The 17,235-nt window shown below is 39.1% G+C and overlaps 1 protein-coding gene across 1 annotated transcript in view; it reads left to right on the top strand.

Annotated features, from left to right (window-relative positions):
• Window positions 1-17,235, top strand: part of Ryr2 (ryanodine receptor 2) — a 387,717-nt gene that overhangs the window by 233,799 nt on the left and 136,683 nt on the right. The window contains exons 49-57 of the mRNA XM_038334286.1: window positions 2,816-2,985; window positions 4,660-4,880; window positions 5,034-5,124; window positions 6,165-6,305; window positions 7,687-7,850; window positions 9,880-9,958; window positions 12,771-12,860; window positions 13,223-13,360; window positions 16,945-17,022. Coding sequence (XP_038190214.1) covers window positions 2,816-2,985; window positions 4,660-4,880; window positions 5,034-5,124; window positions 6,165-6,305; window positions 7,687-7,850; window positions 9,880-9,958; window positions 12,771-12,860; window positions 13,223-13,360; window positions 16,945-17,022 — 1,172 coding nt within the window. The remainder of the gene's footprint in view (window positions 1-2,815; window positions 2,986-4,659; window positions 4,881-5,033; window positions 5,125-6,164; window positions 6,306-7,686; window positions 7,851-9,879; window positions 9,959-12,770; window positions 12,861-13,222; window positions 13,361-16,944; window positions 17,023-17,235) is intronic.

Genomic DNA, 17,235 nt, shown 5'->3' with positions numbered 1-17,235 from the left:
GGGAGGACAGTGGTTTGTGAAAATTTCATCAGTGCTTGACATCCTGTCTCCCCACCTTTGTTCAGTTAGCTGCATCCTTGGGTGTAAGACTGGGCAGACGGCTGGCTGCATCCAGTCCTGTGTGTTGGAGGAGGTGGGAACAGTAGACCATGGTAGCACATCAGTGGGTTTTGAGTCCTAGGCAGGTGTGATTATATTAAAAGCAATGTTAGAGAGCAGCTGAGCTCAACCCTGGGGCCCACATGGTGGAAGGAGAGGACTGACTCCTGCAAGGTGTCTTCTGACCTCTGCTTGGATGAATGGATAAACAAATATAAAAACAAGTTTTAAAGTAAAATAAAATTAATGTCAACTTGGATAAGTGTTTGAAAAGTAAAGAATTGTTTGGGTCTCTGAGTGGCTCCATTTTTGTTTAAGAATAAAACTAGATGGTAAAATAGTAGAACCCTGAGACCTTAAATCCCACTAGTGTGTGTGTGTGTGTGTTTAAAGAAGACTAAGATGGAATTTTACATCATTTATTTAAAAAAATATTCCAAGCAAATGTAAATAAACTGAAAATCAAATCAACCCAGTTTGAATGTTAAACTTATTTTGGTAACTTCTAATTCAGCTCTGCCAGTCACTGGGTCGTGAACTTGGACAAGTTTCTTACCCCTCCTGAAAGTCAGTGCTCACCACCTGTTAAATGAGCATCCTGACACTCACCTTACATGTAGATCATAGAACTTGTCTGTTATCCCTCATGGAGAGACCTCTCAGTTCTAGAATTTTTGAAGGAAATTAGTGTTGACTGATTTTTCTTAACTCAGAATGAATCCACATATTCTCATTTCTTGCAGAAACAAAAGCAAAACTTCTTTTCCACATATCTTTTGACTTATATTTTAAAGTCAAGGCATTTTTAAAGTTGGATTAATTCAGCAACATTTATAATCAAATGCTTTTTAGCAGCTGTTGCTCCTTCCTCGGCAGTCATGCAATTCAAAGACAACACAATAATATACAGTATCCAGACTCTGTATTTTCCATCTTTATGTGGCTTTATTTTAAACTCCATTTCTTTTATTTTTATTTTTAATTTTTGTTTTTTTGAGACTAGGTTTCTTTATGTATCTTTGGCCCTCCTGGCACTCTGTAGACCAGGCTGTCCTTGAACTCACAGAGGTCCACCTGCCTCTGCCTCCCAGGTGTTGGGATTAAAGGTGTGTGCTACCACATCCAACTACTCTCTTTCTTTCTTTTTTATTTTAAGGACTTTATTCTTTTTCTTTTTTATCACAAGCTTACACATATTTTTAAACACACTGTAAACTGTTTAGAGGTTTTCTTTGTCTTTGAATCTATCTTTACTGTATATCTGTTTTTCTGACCACATGAGTCTTTAATTAGTATTAGTTATATTAGAGATTTTTTATAATAATAAACATGAACTAATAAGTACTTTTAAATTTTAATTATTTATTTATTTAAAATATTATGTATTCATTTTCAGGGTAGGAATATAAAATTCCATTCATTGAATCAGAGTGAGAAGCTATTTCAGGCTGGTGACGGTCAGGTGTCCTTTCCTATTCTGTTTCCTTCAACATGACATCAGTGTGAAAAATTCTGTGATACCATTCATAGACTCTTACTGTGTGCTACCAGAACCAGTTTGACATAATTATCTTATGGTGAAATAGGGAGCAAATAAGTTCCCATTGACACACAGTCCCATAATTCTTCATACTAATGGTTCCTAACCTTTGTACTTAAGAAATTGCCATAAGGAATTCATTCATCTACATAGACTTCAAGCATTGGGTACTGAAAGAGAAAATGGCATGACTCTCAAATATGTTATAATTGATGAAGCTGACTTCATATGAAATCCATGCTGGTTTAATAGTGTTGATTTATCACATTATTATTACTGTGTAATTATAATCTCTATTATGGTATTTCATTTATAATTATAATTAAATCATATTTGTGGAAAAATACCTTGACTATCACATGGTAGAGCATGAGTGTCTTCGTTAGAGTTTCTATTATGTGAAGAAACAACATGACTATGGAAACTCTTATAAAGGAAAACATTACATTGGGGCTGACTTACAGTTTCAGGCATTTAGTCCACTATCATCTTGGCAAGAAGTATGGTGGCATGCAGGCAGACATGGTGCTGGAAGGAGCTGAGAGTTCTATATCTTGATCCACAGGCAGCTTCAGGAGACTGCCACACTAGGCCTAACTTGAGCAACTAAGACTTCAGAACCTACCTCCTATAGTGACACACTTCCTCCAACAAGGCCACACCTACTCCAACAAGGCCACGGCCTCCTAATAGTGCCAGTTCATATGGGTCAAGCATTTAAGCATATAAGTCTATGGGGGCCATTCCTCTTTAAACCACCACAATGAGTTTAAGGGATAGTTCTTAACAAGGATAGAAATATGTGTTGCTTATTTTTAACTTTTCATGGTATCCACTCCACATTTTACCAGATCTATCCAGTGCCATCTGTTTCATTCTTGGCATCTGCCAGATACTATGCTTTTACCAGTATGAAGTCAACAAAAAGATGTCCAAATGACATCTAAATGACCTTAGGTTCAAATTGCACTGCCCTAGCTCTCCAGTCACACACACACACACACACACACACACACACACACACACACACACACACTTGTGTGAGGGTAGTAAAACAGGGAAACGTTGCATTAATATGCTTGATTTGAAATATGACATGGTTGGCAACAGGCCAAATGTCATCAACCCGCATATGGCCAGGCCATTGACACCAACATGTCACCTTCTCTCTTGTAGATGGGAAGGTGGTGGAGCCTGACATGTCCGCGGGGTTTTGCCCAGATCACAAGGCAGCCATGGTTTTGTTCCTTGACAGGGTCTATGGAATTGAGGTGCAAGATTTCCTCCTCCATCTCCTTGAGGTTGGCTTTCTGCCAGATCTCCGAGCTGCTGCCTCTCTAGACACGGTATGATATGGAAAGCGAACTTGTACCCTTGGCTCTCAAACTCTGAAGTGTATCTCATGGTGCTCATCCATCCATTCATTACCAACATTTACTGCATTTCTGTGTTGTTTTCAGGCAAGCAGTGAGTGATTAGAAAGTCAAATAAACCCTGGCCAAGGCAAATTCACTGGCTAGGGAGCTACTGGCTCAAAGGGCTGACTAGAAATCTGGTGAGGTGCTGTGGGAGCCTAGAGGTTCATCTGTGCTTAACTTGGGTGGTCATAGGGATGTCTATTAATGTCTGTCCATTATGATACTCTAAATTGTCCTAGAGGTAGTGAGATGGCTCAATTGATAAAGTGCTTGCCACATAAACCTGAGTTTATCCTCCAGAACCAAGTAAAAATTCTAGCATGGTAGTCTATACACATGTGTATGTGCACATGCACACGCACATGCGTGTGTGTATGTGAGAAAGAGAGAAAAAGAGTGTATAAAATCTAAGTACTAGATGGTAGAGACAGGAGAATTCATGCGATCACTGGCTAGCTAGTCTAGCTGAATCAGTAAATGTCAGGTTCAGTGAGAGGCCCTAACACAAAAAAGAAGGTAGAGAGATTAAGGAGGATACCTGCCAGAGAATTCTTGTCTCACCACATATGTATATATAAGTGCTCACAGACATACACACATGTGTCTATATATACAAAGAGCAAAATAATATATAAATAAATACATTTGCCTATGCACTTTTGCTCCCTGTTGAAAGCAATGAGTGCTAAGGCAGTTGAGTGGCCACTGTAGTGCTGTCAGTTACAGTGGCATCCTGAGTTACCTTTCTCTTAAGTACTTATTGGGTAGTATGTTAAGTGGCCCCATAGAACATCTGTCATTATTGGTGTCAGGCTAGTATCTAAAACATTGTGGAGGAAAGTGGAACACCAAATTCCATCAAAATTGTCCTGATTTATTTATTTAGTTATCAATTAAATTAGCCCCTTTCATCTCATGGACAGTTAGATCTTGAGTTAAGAAATTCATGGCTGCACAATCATAAAAACAAGATGGAAGTTCATCTTCTTTAACATTTTACACTGAGGAGTAGAGATGTCAACATAGTTATGCAGTGGACTCCTGATGATTGACACATGTAGACGTGAATAAAAGTATGAGTGACATTAATTAGTTGAATTCAGATTGTGTGTGCAAATCTGAGATCAGATATGCAAAATATGCAAATATGTTCATTTCTTTCTGCCCCCAAGGAAATGTTCATTGACATCTTCCACTGCCACCTTCTGAAGTTCAAGTCTTTTCAGAGCTCCCTTGCTCCAGGCCAAAGTCATACTATTCCTCCAGTTTGGATAGGGCTATTTACTAAGTTCTGGGTACCATCACAGATGTTAGGGGAGATGATATTATCATAACTTAACCTTGAGCTTGGATTTCCTGGCCCCTTCGAGAAGGCAGGTACTGTTGCACTCATTTTAGTCTACTTATGACTTAATATTAATACTTATGACTTCAGTAGTTGAAGGTTTTACGTGCTGAAGATCACGTGAGCCATGGGTAAAAGTGGATCTAAGGCCTTCATTTCCAGATACCCTGCTGTTATTATTTCCAGATAGGAAGATTACGTGGCAACGGGTTGAGTCCTTTGCTGATCATACAAGGCTGTGTCCTCTTCCTCTCTAGGCTGCACTAAGTGCTACAGACATGGCCTTGGCCCTCAATCGGTACCTTTGCACAGCTGTCCTGCCTTTGTTAACGAGATGTGCTCCCCTGTTTGCTGGAACAGAGCACCATGCTTCCCTCATTGACTCTCTGCTGCATACTGTGTATAGACTGTCTAAGGGATGTTCCCTCACCAAAGCTCAGCGCGACTCCATAGAAGTGTGCCTGCTCTCTATATGTGGGTAAGTGGATGGCGCTCTGTGTCATGGCCCTTTTTTTAATTATTATGAGATTTTTCAAGGTTTATATATCAACAATTAATTTTTATTGTCCAATATATGGATGTCTGAGTCTTGGGGTTGTCTTCATTGTTACAATTGGCCTTGTTCCAACAGCCAACTGCGACCTTCTATGATGCAACACCTACTCAGAAGGCTGGTATTTGACGTTCCACTGTTGAATGAGCATGCAAAGATGCCTCTTAAGGTAAATACCAGGGATTTTGGCATTGTGTGGTCCCTAGTTTCTTGAGTTGACTTCTTGTTACTAATTATATGTCTCATAGACTTAGTGTGCTTGGTCTCTGATGCTGTGGAATTTCTCCTAGTTATTGCAAAGGCCTTATGAAGTGTGTATGTGTGTGTGTGTGTGTGTGTGTGTGTGTGTGTGTGTGTGTGTTTTACCATTAAATGAGCAATATAGAATTGTACACTCTCTAGCATCGATTCTATAAATTTGGCAGACACAGGTCACAAATAAATTTCCTAAAAAGATGCTAAATAACTTAAAGACCCTTGGGTGTAAGTAGATCATTGACTGCATCTATAAGTGCCAAATAAATATAGTGATATTTTCAGAGATTACTCATGAATTAAGGTTGGATCATTACAGGTTACAGGTAAGTTAGAGAGGAGACAAAATACCCACAGAGATAAGGTTCCCACTTAATAGTTCTGGGCCGTTCTACCATCCATACCCTTGTTTTATACCTGGACTCGAGGAGATAGTTGTGCATGAAGTCCAATAGATCACAGTCACATAATTATGAGTAAATGAGATTAAAGGAATAAGAACTCTGGAGTATACAGGTATCAGAATAAATGATATTCATCCAGAATAAATGCATCCAGAAAGAATGCAGTTCAAGATACATTAGTTATATGTATATATGTGTGGGTATGTGCATGTAAGTGCAGTAACAATAAAGTCAGAAGATGCGATAGTTCACCTGGAACTAGAATTACATGTGGTTATAAGATGCCTGATGTAGGTGCTGGGAACCAAACATGGACTTTCTGCAGTAGCCACAATGCTCTAAACTACCTAAACATCTCTCCAACCTGCCTCAAGATATGTTTTCAAAGTTGATCCACACTTTGTATGTAATCAGTATCAAAAGAACTCACATGAATTTGATAGTTCCACTTCAGTGGACCTTATATAGCATTCAGAATGCCATGGAAGAGGAATAGAAACATAGAAAAGATGTTTGTGCCTGTTAATTTTGTGACTACTTTCCCACGCAGCTTCTGACAAATCATTATGAAAGATGCTGGAAATATTACTGCCTGCCTGGAGGATGGGGCAATTTTGGTGCTGCCTCAGAAGAAGAACTTCATTTATCAAGAAAGTTATTTTGGGGCATTTTTGATGCTTTGTCTCAAAAGGTAATTGAAGGTCTGGGGGGATTTATATGCATTTGTAAAGCAACAGACATTCTCAGGTTCTCTGTAAGATGGTATTTATAGTGGAATAATGTCTTTATTAATCAAGACTTGAATAGTGCCAGGTATGATGGTACATGCCTATACTCCCAGCACAGAGAAGGTTGAGGCAGGGGTCTCTCAATTTTAAGGGCAGCTTGGTGCATAGACGAGTCTCTGGTTGGGTCTGGGTTATAGGGTGTGACCCTGTTTCAACAAAGCAAAACACGGGAAAGATACCTTTTTTCTGTTTTTCTCCTTTTTAATAATACATGTTGAGAATACTCTGTACATTGATTTTCAATAATCAACATTGTTGCATAATAATGCATGTTGAGAATACTCTGTACATTGATTTTCAATAATCATCATTGTTGTATAATAATGCATGTTGAGAATACTCTGTACATTGATTTTCAATAATCATCATTGTTGTATAATAATGCATGTTGAGAATACTCTGTACATTGATTTTTAATAATCATCATTGTTGCATAATAATGCATGTTGAGAATACTCTGTACATTGATTTTCAATAATCATCATTGTTGCATATTCCTTGTGATCATAACAATGTTTCTAGAATGATAATAGTGGAGGAAGGTAGGAGATCAGACATGTGGTTGATTGGTGTTAGTGATAGAATATGCTGACACAAAGCAACTTGGAAGAGAAAGGGTTTGTCTTGCTTTATAGTTCCAAAGGAGATGCAGCCCATTGTCTTAAGTTTCTATTGCTGTGAAGAGGCACCATGACCATGGCAACTCTTATAAAGGAAAACATTCAATTGGGTTGCTTACAGTTCAGAGGTTCAGTCCATTATCATCATGGTGGCATACAGGCAGACATGGTTCTGGAGAGGTAGCTGAGAGTTCTACATCTTATGTAGGCAACAGGCAATGAACTGAGATTTTGGGTGAATCTTGAGCATAGGAGATCTCTAAGCCCATTCCCTACATTGGCACACTTTCTCCAAAAAGGTCACACCTACTCCAGCAAGGGCACACCTCTACTCTCTATGAGTTTATGGGGTTCAATTACATTCAAACTACCACATCCACCATGGCAGGGAAGACATAGCAGCTGGAATGAGCCCACATGGCAGTTAGGAAGCAGGGAGGGGGGAGGAAAAGAGGAAAAAGGAGACAGAAAAGAGAGGAGAGAGGCACTATATAGTGGTATTTTTCCAGCAAGGATCCATCTTGTAAAGGTTCCATGACTCCCAAAACAGTGCCACTAGTTAGAATTCAAGAGCTCACATACATGAGCCTGTGGGGGATGATTATCAACAAGCCATAATGAGAGTCATATAGATAATAGCTTACTATCATTGTTCTTTCCCCAGAAATATGAACAAGAACTTTTCAAACTGGCCCTGCCTTGCCTGAGTGCAGTTGCGGGAGCTTTACCTCCAGACTACATGGAGTCAAACTATGTCAGTATGATGGAAAAACAGTCATCCATGGATTCTGAAGGGAACTTTAACCCACAACCTGTTGATACCTCAAAGTATGGACTCTTTCTATTGCAGCAGATTTTTATTGTAAATGATGTGTGAAGTCTGAAATTGAATAAGGTACTGAAGTGAACTTTCTCTGGTACATGCCCCCTTTGAATAGGAGCCCCTTGAATTTGTCAGATGGCTGTAAAAATAACGGTGAATATACCAATATCAGAAATAGGTGTGTACCCCCTAGGGTGCTCTTTGCTGAAGGAGCCGTCTCAGTGGATAGCCACATTATAATATCCAGGAGAAGGAGACTCAACAAAATGCATAAGTTTTATTAGTTGAAAAGTTAACTGAAGTCAGTACCCACAATCAACCCCATCTTTAGCTGAGGATAGTTCCAGAGTGTTACTGCAGTGATGTTCCTGAGTGACAGAGTCATTTCACCCATCACAGCATCTTGGCCAGGCTCAGGTTCTGTTGATGAGATCCCACATCACAAAGAGATGAAAGGAATATAAAGTGGAAATTGGCACAAGAAGTAAGCATATAGTCAGAATGTGAACATAACTGAAAGCCTTGAACTAATATCAAACATATGATCTCTGTCAAGCTTCATACATGCACTTAGTTTCCTAAGTTGTTCTACAATGGGATGCATGGAATACATGGGTGCTTCATGAGTTTGAAGTTTGAGTAGGACCATAGCTCCCCATTTTTGAGGAAAGCTGCTTCTTAATTTAGGTTACTGATGCCGTGGTAACTTGGGAAGACTAGTTAGCAAAGTAGTACCATGCTAACCACTTCAGTCAGTCTAAGACCGAACTTTGAGGATTAAGGGCAGCTCCCAACTGTTGCATCCCCCTAAACCAATCAGATTATCAATCCAAGTGATGTGCCATTAATCTAAGAATGTCTTTAAAGTACATGCTTGATATTACATGACAGTCTTGTGAGAAAAGTGTCCACCCCTAAGTGTTTGGATTATGTGATTGGTCCTTTGTATTTCTTTCAAAGTAAGTCACCAAACAACACAGAGTAACATTATTCCTTGGGTAAGTGTCTGGTCTGCTCACATACAGAATAATTTGGGATTTTTAGGAGAACAATATAATGGGTTTGGTGTTGATTAATGAAATCCAATTAACAAGTGTTGGGCATGCATGATAATTTACTTGGGTTTGCTTTCTAGGGCAAATTTTCAATATAAGTTTACATGGTGATTTGAATAATTTCTACTTGGGTATGCTTCTTAAATATGTGTTTGTTGGTTACTAACTGATAATTTTGCTGGCAAAGATCAGAAAATGATCACATTATGTTTGGTTTTATTTAGAACTCATTCTCAAAGTTAACTGCCTACTGAGTTGTATTTATCAAGGAGTTAAATGTATATTTAATTCTTTATTCAGATATATTTGATATTCACATCTTAATATTTATCAGTAGACCCATTCATCAATTGCACATGCTGGACATGAATAGGATAAATATTTATTGAAATAAAAAAGGAATCAAGAATAAATATTGTAAAACAATAAAGCATATGTTTATTAATTACTTTTCACTGTAGCCCTAATTAGTAACATTTTGCAATGTTATCTGTATGGAGGACTGATAACAAAAAACGTTAACTCATAACTAATTCTATGAAATTAAGTTTAAAATGTGGCAGATCAGAAATCAACAGTGTTGTTCATTTATAGTTTAATAAACACAGTTTAAAAAGACAAAATAACACCTAAAAAATAAGAGGAAAGCATGTTTTCAAACTTTTTGAATGTTGGTTTGCATTTGTTTTCGTTTTCTTGTATAATCTATTGTCTTAATCTTTGAATAATTTTAACTAACATATATCTTATTACATTTATTTTATATTAACACATTAATGATGTCTGAGATGAGTAGATAGAACATGATGTGCTTGACACATTGTTTGGAAATGTGAAGAAGCAATTCTTTGTTACAACTATTTTGTAACAGTTATGAGTTCAATGGAATCTGAGAATTACTCAGCTGTGAGTAAATATGAATGCATTTGCCTGTGAAATCTGTAGAATGTCAAGCTCTTTTCCTTTATGTTTCTTATAGCATTACAATTCCTGAGAAGTTGGAATACTTCATTAACAAATATGCAGAACATTCCCATGATAAATGGTCAATGGACAAGGTAAAAATCAAAAGTCCTGTTTTCCCAGGCTACCGTTGTGAATGCCTAGATGCTACTCCAATATATCCAACTATGCCAACTTTCTGTTTGCGTGTGTGTAATGTATATGTTTGTGTATGCATGTCTATTCATTTACATGTGTGCATGTAGTGATCAGACTCTGACTTCATTGACTGTGTCACTCTCTCTTTTATTTCCTTTGAGACAGGGTCCTCAGTGACTCTAGAACCTTCCATTTCAGCTAAATGCATCTACCTATCTCCATTGCCCCAAGTTCTGGGATTACAAATGTGCACCCCCATACACAGTTGTTCTCACTAAGCTACATCTCAAGCCCCAACTTTCTCTTTTAAAGAGAAAGCTACATCCAAATTAGTAATGGACATTTAGTTACAATTTGTTCATGTTAATACTTATCTAGTTTCTCTGTAATAAATACATGACATAATCCAGAAATTTTAACATTTCTAAAGATCAGTTCATTAAATTTTGAGTGTCATTTCTAAATATGTATTGTTTATGGGGTAAAAGATAAAACCACTCAAGGTTTCAGAAAAAATCAGAGATTTTTTTTTAAAATCTCCATGTCAAAATTTAACTTTTAACTAAAAACTTTGGTTTTTATAGGAAGTTTTATATTAGAGCAGCAATACTTAAAATTTGTGTCTATATGTATGAATTGTACATGTGAGTACATTTTTGTTTGTATGCATGCATATATGTCAATCTGGGTGAATATGCCTATGCATGTATGAGTGCTCATGCAATATGTGTGTGTGAGTGCACGTGAGTGTGTGTGCACAGGTATGTGTATGAATGTAGGGGCAGAGGTTGATGTTAGATATCCTCTATCATTGCTTATCTTAGTTTTTGAGACAAGGTCTCTCCCTCAGCCCTGAGCTTACTGATTGGGTAGACTGGCCAGAGAGCTCTAGAATTCCTCTTACCTCAAGTTCTCTCAAGTTCTGGGTTACACACATGTACTAGCTACCACATCCAGCTATTTACATTGGTGTGGGGTTCCAAACTCAGATTGTCATTCTTGTACAATGAACAGTTTACCAAAAGAGGCATCTCCCCCTACTGTTGAGTCTTAAGCGTTGGTGAGTTTGTACTTTCTATACATCTGTCCAAGCAGATCTGTAGCTTACTAACTATAGAATACATCTACTGAACGGAATCTCTAAGGAAAATGGTACAATGAGAAGACTCAGTGAGTTGCGTCCTACCAGATAATTCTCTTTTCAGTTGAGTTCAGTTTCTGTTTGAGAGGGAATGGGGATCATAAGTTTGTCAGAGATATTGAGTTGACATGGTACAAAAGTCTAGCATGCACATATATAGCCCTGAAGTGAAAAGCATACAGGGAATGCCCCAAAGGATGCTCATGTCCTGAGATAAATCAGTGGCATGGCATGTCTCTTTCCTAGTTTGATATCTTTTGCTGTGATAAACACCAGGACCAAAACAGCTTGGGAGAAAGGGGTTTATTTAGCCTATGTAGCATAGTTGATCATTGAGGGAATGCAGGGTAGGAACTCAAGCAGGACAGAAGCAGGAGCCAGGGAGGAACTCCTCATAGTTTGATCACTTTGCTTTCATATGTAACTTGGGACCACGTGTCCAGGGATGAACTGGGCCTTCCCACATGAATCAGTGAGGAAGGAATTGTCCTTCCCCACCTGCACTTAGGCCAGTCTGGTGGTGGCAAGTCTTCAGCTGAGGTTCCCCTTTCGTTGGTGACTCTTGTTTGTGTCATATGACAAAAAGTAGCCCGCACAGTCTTATGCTTTGCTCCCCAGTGTGCTGTGAACACTCGCCACTTCCTTCCTCACAGAAATGCTTTCTGTCTGTGTGGTGATCCTGCGATTCTGTGTGGGAGAAACTAAGTCTTATCAGGAAAGTCACTCAAGAGTCACTTTGACACAATGACTCCATTGCATATTGCATGACTGGGATGGGGATGAGTGAGATGCTTGGGAAGGAAGTCCTGAACTGGTTCAGTCTACATACCTAGACTTTGAGAGCTAATGGTGGTTATGGGCAAATGATGCTAAACCGAACTGGTCAAATTATTGGAGAATGATAATGATAATGTCTATCCCATCGCTAGACAGTGGGGTACAGAAATGAGCAAATAGGAAATGTTATTCCAGTGTACTTCTGATTTGCATATTTTTTCTTTCCTTTTTTTTTAATTAAGATTTTTTTTCATTTAACCCAACTTTTCATAGACATGCATGCATCACTGATCAGGGCTTAAGATTTGTCTGAATAATTATCACCAGTCATTGATCCCTATAGCCTCTTTGTAGGGCATTACGCATGGGGCATAGTTAGACCTGGTTTGTTTTAGGAAGACAGGGTGCATTTACTCTCTGGTCAAAGGAAGTCACTCCAAGTGGCTACTGAAAGTAACACTAAGAGTGGAGCTGAATTAAATTAGATAACTCTTAGACCTCAGCCAGGGCAAAGTGGCCAGGCTTATAATTCTAGATACTTGGGGATCTGAGGCAGGAGGATTTTAATTCCAAGGCCTGCCTTGGGACACAGAGTGCATTCAAGGCAACTTAGCAAGATGTCTCAGAATAAAAAATGAAAAACATCCTGGAAATGTACAGTGGGAGACAGCTTGCTACTGTCCACAAAGCCTTGGCTCCAGACCCCAGCCACGCCAAAGCAAACAGTAGGCTTTAGTCATTTCTTAATCCACTTTAGAGTTATTTTACCAAATAGTTACCAAACACATGTACATTTAAAATCACCAAAATTAATATATGTAAAACTATTTTTAACATTTTGTTTGTTTTAGTTGGCGAATGGATGGATTTATGGGGAAATATATTCAGACTCTTCTAAGGTCCAGCCATTAATGAAGCCATATAAACTATTGTCTGAAAAGGTGAGAGTTTTTTTTCCCCCTTTTAAATTGATAAAGTATTACATTTGGAGATATTTTTGTTTTGCATGTATTTGTGTGTGAGAGAGCAGAGGTGCTTGTTTGTACACACGCTCGTAAGTGTGGCCAGAGGATGACTTGTGAGGGTCGATCACCTCCTTAGCAGCCTTAGCTAGGTAACATTTCAGTTTTTTATACATCCCTTGAATTTTTTTTATTTTTTTATTCATAACTATCCTGTGATAATCAGTTTTTGAAAACCACCTTAATGAAGGTGGTTAATTTCAGAACAAATCATTAAATATTTTGAATTTTCATTTTGGGTTCATGATACTACTAATGCTTAATGCTTTCTTTTTCTCTAGGAAAAAGAAATATATCGCTGGCCCATCAAGGAGTCTTTAAAAACGATGCTGGCTTGGGGTTGGAGAATTGAGAGAACACGAGAGGGAGATAGTATGGCTCTTTATAACCGGACTCGACGCATTTCTCAGACAAGCCAGGTGAGAGTCATAGTGACAAATGAGTAATTTGTGTTGTATACACACACAATATATAGTTATAGTTTAATATATATACACATATTTTATACATGCTTATGTGTGCATGTAATATATATGCATAACACATGCATTTTAATTTATAGATACACATAGTTTTGTATACACATATATATGTGTATATATTTATATATATATTTATACACACATATATTACATATACATACATATGTACACATATCCTCTATACACACATACACACACACATGTATTTGCTGGTACTGCGGATTGTACTCAAGGCTTCATGCATCCTAGTTAAGCACCCTACCATTGAGCTATATCCCTATCTCTAAAAATAATTTCTAATTGAACATAGAGGTACCTTTGGCTACTGGGGAGACTGAGCCAGGAATCTCACTTAGGCCTAGAAGTTTGAAGCCAGCCTTGTCAATATAGCAAGATCCTATCACAAATATTAATAATAATAGCAATAATACAAATAATTAAGTCTGGGATGTAGCTTAATTTATAGGGTGCTAGTTTAGTATTTATAAAGCCCAGGGCTCAATTCCTGGCACCATACAAATGCAGATGTGGAGGTACAGGCCTGCAATACCAGCACGTAGGAGGCAGGAGCATAGGATCAGGAGTTCAAGGAAGACCCTGCCTCAAAATGAACTAACAAAAGTGGTATCACCTTCCTGAGATACTCTGATGGTACAATGAGATGCATTATGAACTTTTACACATGATTACTCCTTGCTAATAAGTTCATAGTTGACATTAACATTCCTGATTTCAAGAGAGCGCATGCTTCAGGTCAGATGAAGTGATAGAAATAGAGTAGGTTGAGACAAATGGCCAGGAAATGCCGGAGTGGTAGTAACCAGATATGATTACTATGGAATCTAGGGCGAGTCAGCAAGACAATAGTTTCGTTGTGTGAGCTAAAGAGCTTAGGAGTGCTGGGACAGCAAAGAAACAATAATTAGTGTGGTTGCTGAATAGCTGAGTTGTGGCTTCCAATGGCCTCCACATTCTGGTTGTGCTCACTGCACATAACTGTGGTGAAGATAGTGGGGGGAACAGACCAGCTCTAGGGTCAGCCCTTAGCCAGTGTTCTTGAGCATACATGTGGGCTGAGAGCACTGTGCTGAGGGACTGATGTTGATCACTTAAGTCATGCTGCCTGTCTTTGAGATAGACTGTGTGTTTAGTGGTAGCTCCATTGCGTAGGAGCAAATGCAGTTTTGAAAGTGGCGAGTGACTTGACTTGGACCACGTAGGTTATCTTGTCAGATACAAGCATGATGTCACTTATACCACAAGACATCATCAGTTGCCTGTGCAAGGGGACAAACAATGACAAGGACTGACAGCTGGGTGGGTGAAGAATGGGTGATTGTGCAGTTATCTAGTTCTGTTTCTATCACTGTGATAAAGGATATAAGGGAGAAAGGTCTATCTCAGCTCACAATTCCAGGTTCTAGGTCATCACAGTGGAGGTGATAGCATGAACTTGAGAGAGGTGCCACTTCACACCCACAGTCAAGAACAGAGAGAAATGGATTCTCTATGCTCACATACAGTTAGGATAGCTAGTGTGAAGGTGCGGAGTCATACCAATTTTATACTTTCACTATCAATTATGTTTATGCAATACTGAGCACACATGCAAGCACACACTCATGCTCTCTCTCTCCCTCTCTTCCTCTTCTCTCTCTCTCTCTCTCTCTCTCTCTCTCTCTCTCTCTCACACACACACACACACACACACACACAGACAAACCGAGAGACAGAGAGAGAGCAATGTTAGAGTTATAACTAAACTAAAAGAATCATTATTTTTCTCCCCTCTTTCATGACTCATGTGCTTGTTATTTGAATTCCATTCTTCCCCATCATGTGCTACTTTTAATAAAAGAATAAACGTGATGATGAAATATTTTAAGATAGAGCCGAAGATCTGTAAGAAGACCGAGAGTTCGTGTCTTCCTCACTGGTTAGACTTAGCTAAGGAATGAATGGCAGTGAAGCTGCGGAAGCTGACAGTAGATGTCTTCTTTTACTGGTCTGTTTCTGCGTCTTTGTGCATGCATCTCATGCATGTGCACATGTGAGTGCTGCTGCCGGCAGAGAACAAGACGGTGTTGGTTCATGCCGGGCCCTTGGACAGACGACACAGGGCACCTTAGGGATGAATTTAGCCCTTTATTGCTTTCCCTTCATCCAGGACTTCTTTTATTCTCCAATTTACACTTTAGCAAGTTGATTTCCATATCCTCCAAACATCCTGATGAAGATTCCAAAGGGGTAATGCTAAGTGCAAATTCACAATCAAGGAGGTACTATGTTTTCCCAGTTGCCCCTCCAACCAAGTTTTGCATAGGCTTGGTACCCTTTGTAAACTCTCAAGCCAGATTCACATAGAGGACCACAAGAGAAACAAAAGGTAACTGCTAAACACAAGGTGGATTAAGGCTAAGTACTAGCACTCTGGAGCCAGACCAGAAGCAGCTAGCTCAGCAGGAATTCTCCCATCAGGTGTCCTGTTCCTGAAAGATGAAGTTATTATAGGCAATCCTGATCCCCTAATGTGGGTGGTAGGGAATGCAAACACTGAGCTTTCTCTCTAGCCTCTCTCTCCCTCTCCCTCCCTCCCTCCTTCCCCCCCTTCCTCCCTCCCTCCCTTTCTCTCTCTCAAAAAAATACTAGTTTTGTTTATTATTATTCTTTAAAAATTTCATGCATTTATCCAGTCTCTTTATTCTGGAATATGGACTGACTGATCTCTTGCAGGTAGTCACAGCTGCTGAGGGTTCCTGTATGCAATGGCCAGAGTCAGGTCCAGAAGACAGCCTTTCTCAGTCCTCTGGCTGCTACAGTCATGCCCTCTCTTCTGTGATAGTGTCTCAGCTGTGTGTGTGTGTGTGCACGCGCACACACACACACAGACACACACACACGCCATGTAACGCAGGGAGATGATGCTAAATCAGTCATGAATCTATGTGTTAGCCCCTACCCACCATAAAAGGAGCTTCTAAGACCAAAGCTGAGAGCAGCAGAAATATATAACTAGCAGTATAAATATTTACATCCAGTTTTTGAAAGCAAAAATGCAGAAATTAGGTAAGTCTGTTTAGTGAAGATTTTCCTGTAAGCCATTAAAGGCTACATGGTACAGTTGTTTAATCTGAGTTGGCCCTGCTTGTCTGCACAACTGACCCACAAGCAGGACTGTAAGTGTTGAGCTCTTCAGCTCTTTGTAGCTAACCAGGGTTGGTGGGAAGCTCAAGGTTACTGTGGCCCTTGGCTGGGGATACAGTGCAGGATGTGGGACTCATCACATGCTACTCATGCTGCTAACTTAATAATTAACTTTTAGAAGGTCTTTCCTGAGGTATTACGATTAATTATTTAATCGTAAGTGATTTGAGATACTCAAAACTTAATTTAATGTGTCCTTGAAGTTACTCTGTTGCTTTTACCACAGAAAACATTGATGCTTGCTTGCACAGTGTTTCTGAAGACTCTTTCTGTAGTTTTTAACAAGATGCTTTTTTTCTTTTGAACAAATCGTCCAGGTGTCTATAGATGCTGCGCATGGGTATAGCCCTCGTGCTATTGACATGAGCAACGTTACACTATCCCGAGACCTGCATGTAAGTATCCAGGCTTTCACAGCAGTGTCCAAAGCTCAGTTTTAAAAAGCAAACCAGAGCTCTTTCATGTGCATTTTATAGCATGTATTGTTGCCAGTCTGTAGATTTCATGGTTATTAAACACTCGGCCTTTTGGTACCCTAAAGGTTGATAACATAAGCTCATCTGAGGTTTCACCCTTTACGGTTTCTATTACTTCCTGTGGTCTGAAAT

This window comes from Arvicola amphibius, chromosome 6 (genome assembly GCF_903992535.2).
Source record: "Arvicola amphibius chromosome 6, mArvAmp1.2, whole genome shotgun sequence".
Taxonomy (NCBI): domain Eukaryota; kingdom Metazoa; phylum Chordata; class Mammalia; order Rodentia; family Cricetidae; genus Arvicola; species Arvicola amphibius.
This window is presented reverse-complemented; position numbering and strand designations above follow the sequence as displayed.